Source organism: Tupaia chinensis, unplaced genomic scaffold (assembly GCF_000334495.1).
Source record: "Tupaia chinensis unplaced genomic scaffold, TupChi_1.0 Scaffold143963_1, whole genome shotgun sequence".
Taxonomy (NCBI): Eukaryota; Metazoa; Chordata; class Mammalia; order Scandentia; family Tupaiidae; genus Tupaia; species Tupaia belangeri.
This window is the reverse complement of record NW_006203814.1, coordinates 3,850-17,087: the sequence shown is the minus strand read 5'-3', so window position 1 is coordinate 17,087 and position 13,238 is coordinate 3,850. Positions and strand designations below refer to the sequence as shown.

Sequence of the window (13,238 nt, the reverse complement as noted above, 5' to 3'; positions counted from 1 at the left end):
TTTCACTAACTGTTGGTCCCCAAAACTTTTTTTTTTTTTTTTTTTTTTGGAGATGTTTGTTAAAAGGCATATGCACTTGCTGGAAAGAGAGACAGAAAGTGAGAAATCACCCCAGGGTGAATGGCAAGTCTATAGCCCCTTCTCCTCCATTCTCCTCTCAGGATTCTGGGCACACATGCACATGCGTCTGGCATGAGTTTTAATCCGCCAGGTCTGGGACTTGAACTACAGTCAGCCATGTGGGACCCCATCAACATAACCATTACACCATCTGCTGGTTCCTCAAAGACTTTTTGAAAGTACATAATTAATACAGTAAAATAGGGACATTATCTTTAGATTCACTGTTTATCTTTTAATATGTTTACAAATATGGTTGAAATCTTTTTTTCTCCTTGGGAAAAAAAATAATAAATGCCATGTTGATCATTATACCTGCAAGCTGCAAATGTTTACTATATCCCTTAGTGTTAAAACATACTGTGCTTCTTCAAAGGCTAGAAGAAAATAGAATACATGACATGATGCCAACAATAGGCCAAGAAAATCTGAAGTTTTTACTATCACAGAAAAGCCTTGACATAGAAGAACAATGAAAGTGCAAACTCCTAAGTTCTACAAAAATATATAGTCATGAGCTACAGAAGTTCTAGTCAATGATAGGTTGCATGTACAATGGTGGTCCCATGAGATTACATCATATAGTGTAGGTGTGTAGTGAGTTATACCTTCTAGATTTGTCTAAGTACACTCTATAATGGTTACCCACTGACAAAATTGCATACCAACACATTTTTCAGAATGTATTCTCATCATTAAGCAACAATGACTGTATATGAAAAAATGCTGAGATACCTTATTTAACAAGGCTAAGAAACCAAAATCACATACCCAACCTCAGAGCAAAATTAAAGTTCCTGAACAAAGGATAGTATCAAAAACATACTAACAACATACAATAAAAGGAATCATTTCTGATAAGTGGGAGCTTTTATAAACAGGGATGTTTACTTTCTTACTCTTTAAATGTAAAAAAAATTAAAAAAAAAATTTAAAAAAAAGACCCAACTAGTCCTGAATAATGGAGTACAACAAGGATTTGAGGGTATATCCTGAATTGTTATGCCTTAGTTTTTTTCCCAACAGTGATAATATATTATAGTAATTATACATTAAAATGACCAGTGCATTAAGGTAGACCTGAAAAATGAACATGGAGCCTTTCCATATGGCCTCCGGCATTGTATAGCAGCACCCTGACTGACTGCATCTCCATGGCTAGGCTTCTTCTCTTCATTGAATTGTCTGGTGTTTTCTTATTGATTTGTAGTAGCTCTCTGTATTTTCAGGATTATAGTTCTTTGCTGGCTTTATGAATTACAAGTATGACCCATGCTGCAGTTTGTATTTTCCCTTTCTTAATGGCACTTTTATCTATAAATATACTCTTATTGTTCCTTTATTACTAATACTATGTAAATCTTATTTCAAAAATATTTCTTTGACCATGGATATGAAGACATTGACTTCTGTTATCTTCTAGAATATTTATTATCTTTTCTTTCATATTTAGATTTACAATTAACATAAAACTGATTTTTTGTGAACGGTGTGAGGTAGGGCTTAATGGTCACATTTTCCAATTATACAACCAACTGGCTCAAGACAATTTATTGAAAAAACTGCTCTGTTGTGTTGGCTTTGTGAGAGACTGTCCATTAATGCATAGGTCTATCAATGGAATTCATAGTGGCTCCATTAGTCTATTTCCTTATCTTTGCTACTATACTTAACAACTATATCTTCATATGTCACGTAATCTGGTAGAGAAGTTTTCTACCTTGGTTCTAAAATTTGTTTTAACTATGATGGGCTCTTCATATTTTCATACAAATTTTAGAAATAAGTATGTCAATTTCCAAATGAAAATACCTGCTACAATTTTGTTTGGGATTATATTACCTCTATAGGTCAGTCTGGGCAGAATATGCATCTCTATAATATCGAATTTTTCAAACAATCATAAGGTACTCGGATTTATTTTAGTCTTCTATAATTTCTCACAATAAAGTTTTATTATTTTCTGCATGAAGATCTTCACATATGTCATTAGATTTATTCCTTAGGTTATTGATTTCTGGTGGTAACATGAATAATATTGCTTTTAAATGATCATTTTTAATTATTCCAGGCATACAGAATTACTTAGATTAATTTTCATATTGATCTTATATGCAACAATCAACTACCCATAAACCTATGATATTATATTTAACTTTAATTCATTTTAAGCATCGGCTGAAAACTCCAATACAGTGTTGAATAGAAGTGGTGACAGTAGGCATCCTTATCACATTCTCAGTCTTAAGGGAATAATTTCTACATTTCACTGTTTCTCATAAAGTTTTTCCTGTTTGTTTGTAACTTTTACCACCTGAATAATTTGCTTCTGTTCCTAGTTTCATCAGAGTTATCATTATGAATATATGTTCAGTTCTATATAAACTTATTTCTAAATCATTTGAGAAGATTATAGGGTCTGAATTCTCTATTCTCTTAATGTTTTAATTACCAAGATTGCATGAATTTTACTAACCTTATATTCTTAGAATGAGCCCAAATAATCTATTATCCTTTTCATAGATTGCTAGAGTCATCTGAGTTTTTCATCTATGCTCGTGAAAAAGCTAGTGCTATAATTTCTTACATGTAATATCTTTCCATATTTGTATATTAAAACTATGCTTACTTCCTAAATCTCCAATTACTACTATTTACTGAAAGTTTGTAAAAAATTTTTATTTTCTTTCTAGAGAGTATATTCACTCACTGGGGAGAAAGAGACAGAAAGAGAGAGAGAGTAAGAAAGCACCACACCCACTGGGGGGGATGGCTAAATGCAATCTCTTTTCCTCCATTTATTTCTTCTTTCAGAATTTTGGGCATACATGCACACACACATAATGAGGTTTTTCAAGCTGCCAGGTCCAGGACTCAAACCACTCAGTTGGACATATGGAATCAAAGTGCCTTAACCATGACACCACTGGCTGCCTCTGTTATTTATTTCTTAAATACCTATTTCTTAAATGTTTAAAAACTCCAAGAGTAAAGTCACCTTGGTCTAGAAAGCTTTTTTGTTTTCTTGGTTTTTTTTTTTCTTTTTGTTGTAAAAATGTTTGTTTTGAAACAAGGGGGTTTTGATTACAGATTGTATTTCTTTGACATAAGATAATTCCAATATTCTGTCTCTTCATGTATCAATTATGTTAATTTTATTTTTTGACAATTTTTCATAGTTCATCTAATTTGTCAAATTTGCTATTACATAATTGGTTACTATGTATTCTTATTAATGTTTCTGTCTATATGATCTGTAGTGATGCCCCTTTACATTTTTGCCATGGGTTATTTGAGTATGATGTTTGTCTCCAAGCCTGGATGGGATTTACAATCATATGTTGATTTTTGGAGGCTTTATATGTTTATTTCCTATTTCATTAATTTGCTTGTATTTCATATTCCTTTTCTTGTTCATATCTTTATTTTCTTTATGCTTTCTCTGAAATTAGTCTGCTGTTCTTTTTCTAATCACTTGAGAGGTTGCTTAGATTACTAATTTTCACATTTTCAAAAATCTTTTCTAATAAATGCATTTAAAGCTATAAATATTCCTCTTCGGTGCCTCACACACATCTTGAGGTATTATTACTCAGCACAAAATATTTTCTAATTTTCAGTAAAATTTCTTTGACTATTTTTAAGGTTCTTATTTTCAGTTAAGTATTTTTTCTAATTATTTTTGTGAATCACCAAAAGTTATCTTTGTGCTTCGTTACCTATGGTTAGTTATTTTGTATGACTTCAATCCTTTAAAGTTCATTGAGACTTGCATGAAAATCCAATATATGATACATTTTAGGAAAGTTCTGCAGGTACTTGGAAAAATGTATATGCTGTAGGTATAAAGCACTATCCTCTAAAATATCAAATAAGAAAATACTGCTCATGGTTCTATTCCAATCTTGTATATTGTCTTATTTTTCTTTTTGTTGTTGTTGTTGATGGTGGTAGTAGTGGTGGTGGTCTCCTAATACATCAGCTACAAAAATAAATAAATAAATAAAAAGCGTAGGCTAAAATTATCTCACTGCGATGTGTTCTGTCAATTTTACCTTATTTTTAATGTACTTTTTTTTTTTTTGGTTTTGGTTTTTCTTAGATAGATTTTTGCTATATAGCACATACACTCACCACAGAGACAGAAAGCGAGAAATCTCCACCTGGGGGGATGGCCATGCCATAATCCCTTCTCCTCCATTCTCGTCTCAAGATCTTAAGCATGCACAAACATGCACCTGGTGTGAGTTTCAAGCCACCAGGTCCAGGACTGAACTGTGGTCAACTATATGAGAGTTGAGCAATGAAACCATTATACGATCTACTGGTCCCAATGTGTACTATTTTAAAGTGTATATAAATTCAGAACCTTTTACCTTCCAAGTAGATGTCTGAAATTTTCTCATTTGTCTGATATTAGTATAACTATATCAAATTTCTTTTGCTTAGTAATTACATGATAAAGCTTACTTCCATGCTTTTATTTCCAACTTCTCCAAATATTTTATTTAAGGTGTATCTTTTCTAAGCAGGAGATAATCAGGTAGTCCAAAAATCCTTGCCTTTTAACTGGAAAAGTTACTTTTTCACAGGCAGTATAGTCAGAATATTTCTTTCCCCACATTTAGTGTAGTTATTGTTATATCTGGATTGAATATACCATCTTACCATTTATTTTGTTCCCTGGTTCTTTCCAAATTTTTCCAATCTTTTCTTGTCTCTGCCAAATCCATTAACTATAATTTTTTAATTCTGATTTCCTTTCTACTATCTCCTTAGATATACAGTGTTTTATCATTACACAATAATTATAACATAAATCTTTAGTTTCTTTTGGGGGAGGGAGGGCAAAGGGCATGTGTACTCACTGAAGACATAGGACATAGGGAGAGAGAGGGAGAGGGAGAATATACCCCCCCTCCCCAGTGGGTGCTTTGGTGGTTTAATGGATCATCTCCAAACACTTCTCCATTTTTTCAACCTCAGACTACACATACAAACACATGCAAGCATATGCACATGTCTGACATGTCCCAAGTCGAGACTCAGACTGTGTGCTTAGCCATGTGGGATCTGGATTTCATAATCACTAGGCCACAAGGCTGACCCAAAAATCCTTAATCATTAATGTGTATATTAAATCCCACATGATACAAGAACTTAAGTACTTTCCAACATTTAGCCCTCTTCATGACTTATGTGATGTTACTATTATGCCTTTAAATTTTGTTTATTTTTAACCCTAGATTTAGATTACTATCATAGTTTATATAATAATCATTTAGATTTACCCCTTTCATTCCTCTGTTTACTCTGGTAGGTGGACTGTTTTTCTATTTCAATAGCTTTTATTTACCATTTCCTTTACAGGTCTGTCGTCAATTCAGTTAGTTTTGTTTTTCTGAAAGTATTATTATTATGACATTTTTAAAGGATTATTTTACTGAGTGTAGAATTTAATACTGACTTTTTTTTCTTTCAGCCATTTGAAAATACAATGTCTTTTGGATTCAGAGACAGAAAGCGAGAAATCTCCACCTGGGGGGATGGCCATGCCATAATCCCTTCTCCTCCATTCTCGTCTCAAGATCTTAAGCATGCACAAACATGCACCTGGTGTGAGTTTCAAGCCACCAGGTCCAGGACTGAACTGTGGTCAACTATATGAGAGTTGAGCAATGAAACCATTATACGATCTACTGGTCCCAATGTGTACTATTTTAAAGTGTATATAAATTCAGAACCTTTTACCTTCCAAGTAGATGTCTGAAATTTTCTCATTTGTCTGATATTAGTATAACTATATCAAATTTCTTTTGCTTAGTAATTACATGATAAAGCTTACTTCCATGCTTTTATTTCCAACTTCTCCAAATATTTTATTTAAGGTGTATCTTTTCTAAGCAGGAGATAATCAGGTAGTCCAAAAATCCTTGCCTTTTAACTGGAAAAGTTACTTTTTCACAGGCAGTATAGTCAGAATATTTCTTTCCCCACATTTAGTGTAGTTATTGTTATATCTGGATTGAATATACCATCTTACCATTTATTTTGTTCCCTGGTTCTTTCCAAATTTTTCCAATCTTTTCTTGTCTCTGCCAAATCCATTAACTATAATTTTTTAATTCTGATTTCCTTTCTACTATCTCCTTAGATATACAGTGTTTTATCATTACACAATAATTATAACATAAATCTTTAGTTTCTTTTGGGGGAGGGAGGGCAAAGGGCATGTGTACTCACTGAAGACATAGGACATAGGGAGAGAGAGGGAGAGGGAGAATATACCCCCCCTCCCCAGTGGGTGCTTTGGTGGTTTAATGGATCATCTCCAAACACTTCTCCATTTTTTCAACCTCAGACTACACATACAAACACATGCAAGCATATGCACATGTCTGACATGTCCCAAGTCGAGACTCAGACTGTGTGCTTAGCCATGTGGGATCTGGATTTCATAATCACTAGGCCACAAGGCTGACCCAAAAATCCTTAATCATTAATGTGTATATTAAATCCCACATGATACAAGAACTTAAGTACTTTCCAACATTTAGCCCTCTTCATGACTTATGTGATGTTACTATTATGCCTTTAAATTTTGTTTATTTTTAACCCTAGATTTAGATTACTATCATAGTTTATATAATAATCATTTAGATTTACCCCTTTCATTCCTCTGTTTACTCTGGTAGGTGGACTGTTTTTCTATTTCAATAGCTTTTATTTACCATTTCCTTTACAGGTCTGTCGTCAATTCAGTTAGTTTTGTTTTTCTGAAAGTATTATTATTATGACATTTTTAAAGGATTATTTTACTGAGTGTAGAATTTAATACTGACTTTTTTTTCTTTCAGCCATTTGAAAATACAATGTCTTTTGGATTCCATTTTTCAGTTAAGAAATTAGTTCTCAATTTCAGTGTTGATTCTTTTACGAACTATGTCTTTTTTTGCCTTTTTTTTTTTTTGATGTTTTTTTTCTATAGGGCACTCAACAGAGAGAGAAGGAAAGTGAGAAATCACCCTCCAGTGGGGATGGCCACATCACAATCCCTACTCCTCCATTCTCCTCTCGGGATTTTGAGCACACATAAACACACACCCAGTGTGTTTTTGAGGCTATTGGGTCCAGGAATCAAACCAAGGAGTTGGTCATGTGGGATCCAATGCTATAACTACCACACTACCTGTTAAACACCCTCTTGCTTGTTCTTAAATTCTTCTCTTCCTGTTTTGGTTTTCAACATTTTAATATACTTTTAAGTGTGAGTTTCTTTGTATTTATTATCCTCACAGACTTTCTTCGATCTGTCTTGATGCCTTTTGTCTCTTTTTAAAAAGTCTCATTCATGGGGCCAGCAGGTGGCATGGTGGTTAAGGTGCTGAACTCTGACATGGCTGACCATGGTTCGAGTCTCAGATCTGGCAGTTTGAAATTCATGCAAGGTGCACGTGTGTGTGTATGCCCAAAATCCTGAGAGGAGAGGAATGAGAAGGGACTGCAGTTTGCCCATCCCCTGTGGGGGTGAGGGGTGACTTCTCACAATCTTTCTCTCTGTCTCTCTGGTGAGTGCACATGCCCTATAGCAAAATCGCTCTAAAAAAAGAATAAAAGGGGCCAGTAGTTAGTGTGTTAGTTAGCACTGGATTCCCACATGGCTGACCATGGTTCTAGTCCTGGACCTAGTGGCTTGCTTTCTCACTTTCTCTCTCTTGCTCTCTCTGACTCTTTCTGGTGAGCATATAGCTCCTATAACAAATTAAAAATAATGATAAATAAATTTAAATAAGTAATTTATTTTTAATTAGGAAAAAAGAAAAAAGTGTCATTTATTACCACTTCAAATATGGCTGTACATTATTCTCTAATTCTATTTCTAAGATCTCAATTATATGTGTTTTAGACAATGTTCACATTGCCCTTGTATCTCTTTCACATGTTCATTTTTCATTGTCTTTGCTTCAGTCTGGTTATTTTCTTCAGCCCTGTCTTTCACTTCATTAATTCCCTCTTCAGCTCTGCCTAATCTGCAGTTAAAACCATCCAAGGATCTCTTACTTCATTTCATGTATTTTTCAGTTTAAATATTTACATTTGATTCTTCAGTAAGAGTTTCTCATTTCTGCTAATATTTTCTCATTTGTATTTTATCCCTGAACACACAATTGTAATATTTTTTAATTTGTCTGGGAATTTCATTATCCTACATGTATGTTTCTAATAACTATATTTTAAAATATTTTTCTTATTTTAGCTAAACAATGATTTTATTGCTTGAGGGCAAAAATTTATGCAATGAGAGCAGAGGTTGTGGATGACTCATATTTCCAATTGGTTGGGAGGACTCATTTGGCCTTATAATAATGAGCCAATCAGTAAAGTCTGCTCTCAATCAGAATCAGACGGAATTTGGCATCATTATCCTTTCTGTTCCTCTCCAGTTGCTTTCAAATACAAATGGCCTTCTTAATTAAATGGAAGAGAGCCTCATGAAGATCAGTAGTATGTCTTTTTGACTTAAGGATTCTCAAGATTTTATTGCCTGTCACAAAATGTATTTGTGCAATTCCATGTGAGTCCCTTAGGATCACACTGATTTGAGAAAGAGTCAGGCCAGTTTGTAAATCTGCTCCGTCAGGTCAACAGACATCAACTTCCGCCAAGTGGGAATGCTGGGTGACAGGGTAGAGCCAACTGGAATAAGCCCTTCCTGGAGTATGCATGCAACCTGTGATGGCAGCAGTCTGGCAGCAAAAGAGCTAAAAATCTTTTTTAAAACCTTAATTTTTATTTTTTTAGTTTATGCCAGACATTTCATATGATGTACTGAAGAAATAAATGATTTTAGGTTCTGTACACTATTATCTCCCTTGATGAAAGACTTAATTTTTCTTCTGCCAGCTAGATAAACTATAAGCAGATCCCCATAATCCAATGAAGGACTGAAAGATTCAAAGGTAAGTTCATTCTCACTAGAAGAGTTTAAAACTTCAGGAACCAGGCTAAAACACTAAGAATGTGCCAAGATTCCTCTTCCTTAGCACACCTAGAAATCCAGTTTTGGTCCTTCATAGTTACTGATAAAAGTACTGCTGGGTTTCTCAGGCAGTTTTCAGGATTTATAATTCTCTCAAGGACAAAAGTTGCGAGGAAGGTCAGTCTCACCTTCATTAATAGTCTACCTATCCAATTGAAAAGTCTCACTGCCTTGACAGTTCTCTGATACCTTAAGTAGATATAATTTCTAATTTTTCTCCATGGAAGTAATAATCCAACAAATACTGCATTTTACCATTGAGAAAAAAATTCTTCTGAACACACTTCCTAGCATCTCAATGAAGTGGCCTATGTACTTAGTCATAGCTACTAAAATAAAACCTTCCTAAGGTAGTAAAAATTAAAGATCAGTGTAGACAATGGATGCCATATACTGACATTTTAAAATTACGTCAAGGTTGACAATAACCTGATACACCCTGATACACAGTGTAATCCATACATAATAGCAAACTCAACAACAAAAAGCATCAAAACCCTAAGAATGTCACAAGTTTTAAAGATTACAGAAAAATCAATTTAGCGTTTACATATCCACTAAATTTTTGAAATGAAATACTCAAAAAATTTATAAATAATTTTATTAAATTCTCCTTCAGGAAAAATATCTAATGCCTCTTGCCAGGATTGATCATTATATTCTTTTACATAGAAGTTGACTTTGGAAAGTTTCCAGGTAAGGAAGCATGTAAAATCTGAGAAAAAATCCATTCAAATGGTGAGTAACAATTAAATATCTCATTTTGAATTTATTCACATAATATTCAGTCCTGCTTTTTATTTATTCATTTCTAACAAGATTCTTCCCTGGGGCCAGCAGGTGGTATTGTCGTTAAGATGCTGGGCTCCCACATGGTCGACTGCAGTTCAAGTTCCAGACCTGGTGGCTTAAAAATCACACCAGATATATGTACATACATGCCCAAACGCCTAAGAGAAGAATGAAGGAAAAGGGATTGCTGTGAGGCCATCTCCTCTGAGGGTCGATTTCTCACTTTCTCTTTCTGCCCCTCCTTCCTTTTGGCAAATGCATGCACTCACTGGCAAAAAATTTTTTAAAAAAATCCTTTCCTGAGCACTGCCATTTCCACTATTATTGTTGTGAACTCTGCTGTATCTTTTCTGCTAAAGAAGTTTTCCTTCCTTTTATGGTATGATATAATACCTACTATATATGCAAAATTTTTAAGTAGATTGATAATGCCTTAATTACTTAATTATAATTCATCCTGTAAGCATAAAGTAAAAAGGAGAAAGTTAGAAATATTAAATAAGAAATAAGAAAAAATGTTTGTTAAATAAATGAGAAAAACTGGGGACCAGCAGTTAGCGTAATGGTTATGTCGCTGGACTCCCATGTAGTCAACTGCGGATCGAGTCCTGGACCTGGTGGCTTAAACTCACACTGGGCGTGTGTGCGTGCGTGCCCAAGATCCCGAGAGGAGAATGGAGGAGAATGGATTGCGGCATGGCCATCCCCCCAGTGGGTGATTTCTCGCTTTCTGTTTCTCTGTCTCTCTCTTTCTGGCGAGCGCACACGCCCTATAGCAAAAACATCTCCAAAAAAAAGAAAAACAAATAAATAAATGAAAAAAATTGACATTGAATATTTAGACAAAATAAATAAATAATAATGTAACAGATTAAACAAAATAAAATTAACGAAATCGCCAAAAGAAAATATAATTCCACCTTTTTTCAAAAAAAAAGTAGAAATTAGGACAAATGCTTGAAAGTGATGAGTAGAACTAATCACAATTCGCTGGGAAAGTATGTATTTCCTTTAACACAGAAAGTAACTTCATATTAAAATTTTAAAAGAATGTACAGTGTATTAAAACAAACTACTAAAAAGAGTCATTTTCCAGATTTTATAAGGGGAAATAAATACAAGAAAAATTTCATTTTAAAATTTAGATACCTAAGAAATCAATAAGTAAAAATTTATTGAATTAATGAATAATATTTCAAACATATGATAATATTATGGGTAGAAATAGGCAATTCACTAAGTAGGAAACACAGTGTCAAATGAACATTTATAAAAGACACTTATTCACAATAATATAAGGGAAATGTACAGTAAAATATCATTAAGATATCATTCATAGCCAACACTTTAGCAAAAGTTAAAATCCTCACAATTATCCAGTGTTGGTAAGAACGTGAAACAGGGACGCTCACCCAACTGATGGAAAGATACTTTACCACGATGACTAAAATACCAATTCTGCACCAAGTAATAAAATTGAGGATGTGAATACAATAGGATGTAGCAATTTCACTTTAAAGTACATAACCTCGAGAAATTATTGAACATGTGCATGAGACCAGTACAAGACGTGCAATGCAGCACTGTTTTAACACAAAGGAAGATGTACCTAAATGCAACAAGCCTTGTACTTCACATGAAGTAAGACAATAAAAGTGATTTATTTTTAACTGACAAATGAAGAGCTGAACACATAAGTGCCATCTGGTTCTGGCTAAACCTGTGGGTGAACAGTAGTGTTAAGATTCTGTCAGGGATGCCTACCTCTCTCTTTTCCTCTCTAACTTAGGAAATAAATAAGTAAATGTTTGAAAAACAAAAATCAATAATACAATAAATTTACAAATGATGATTATCAATACAAAGAAGAACGAATCCCAGAAGAGATGGCATCAAAGCTTAAGGTTACAGTGGTACACACAATCACTCATCTAAAATGAATTATATCAGCACTTATAAGTAATGCATACAAAGGAAGTATTTTTATAAGATAAGATACTATTTAAGTTCTTTTTTGTCTGAGCACGTGTGCTCAAGAGGGAGAGACAGAAAGAGGGAGAAAGCACCCCCCTCCAATGAAACATGGTCATGCCTCAATGTGTTTCCCCCTACTTCTCTATCCTGTTGGAATTCGAAGCATATACACACATGTTCCCACCATGTTTTTCAAGTCACCAGGATTAAGACTTGAACTATGCGGTCAGCCATGTGGGAATTTGGCTGACTTAACCACTAGGTGGAGACTAAGATCAGAAACCATTTAAAACCATTTTAAAATCAATCATTTACTGTAATGATGGCTACATTAAAAATGTATTATTTATGCCAAATGATAGCTACATAATAGCATATCGATAACTGAAATAAAGATGAAAATAGTCCAAGAATTTCTCCCTGAAAATATTTAGCTAACACTATGACTATACAAATATAAAATACAGGTAATGTCAAATATTTTCTTTATTATTCTTCTACCCAATATACTCACCAAGTCTTAGTGTTAACTTCGTACTTATAAAGATCATCTACCAATCCATATTTATTGCCTGGTAATGCTTTATAGCCTCCATGAACATAAACAGACTTTGTTATTTCATCATATACACTGGTATGACCATATCCACCTTGCACAATAGCTCCTTTTGTTTCTGGAACAAGCCAAGTGTTTGATGCTAAAACAAAAAGAAAATAAATCATGAACTTGAAGTAGCGGTCAAAACATAACTAATACATCACCAAAATTACCAATGAGTTCATTCTCAAACACATTTATGAAGAAATATAGTATACCTAGTATTCATATCATAAACACTTCTTAATGGCCCAGATGTAGTAGCACATTCATAGTGCTACTGCCTAGGAGTCCAGAAGCCTCATAGGAAGCCCAAGTTGTCTCTGGGCCAACCTAAACACACCAGACACAACTGTGCACATTTATAACTGGCTAATTAGGAAGCTGGGCCAGGAGGATAGCAATTTGATAAAACTTGGTCTCATGGGACCAGCAGTTAGTGTAATGGCTATGTCGTTGGACTCCCATGTAGTCGACTGTGGTTTGAGTCCCAGACCCGCTGGCTTAAAAACTCACGTCGGGCACCTGTGTGTGCATGCCCAATATCCCGAGAGGAGAATAGAGGAGAAGGGATTGTGGCGTGGCCATCCTCCCTGGGGGGTTATTTCTCACTTTCTGTCTCTCTCTTTCTTTCTGGCTAGCGCACGTGCCCTATAGCAAAAATCTCTCAAAAACAAACAAAAAAAAAAACACCTCAGTCTCATTCTCAAAGGG

The 13,238-nt window shown here is 34.3% G+C and overlaps 1 protein-coding gene across 1 annotated transcript in view; it reads right to left on the bottom strand.

Annotated features, from left to right (window-relative positions):
* The window catches only part of LOC102488238 (attractin-like protein 1), a gene marked incomplete at its 5' end in the record, with an annotated part of 503,763 nt that extends 491,139 nt beyond the window's left edge, over positions 1 to 12,624 (bottom strand). The window contains 1 exon segment of the mRNA XM_006165552.2: positions 12,441 to 12,624. Coding sequence (XP_006165614.2) covers positions 12,441 to 12,624 — 184 coding nt within the window.
* Between the last annotated feature and the right edge of the window lie 614 nt (positions 12,625 to 13,238).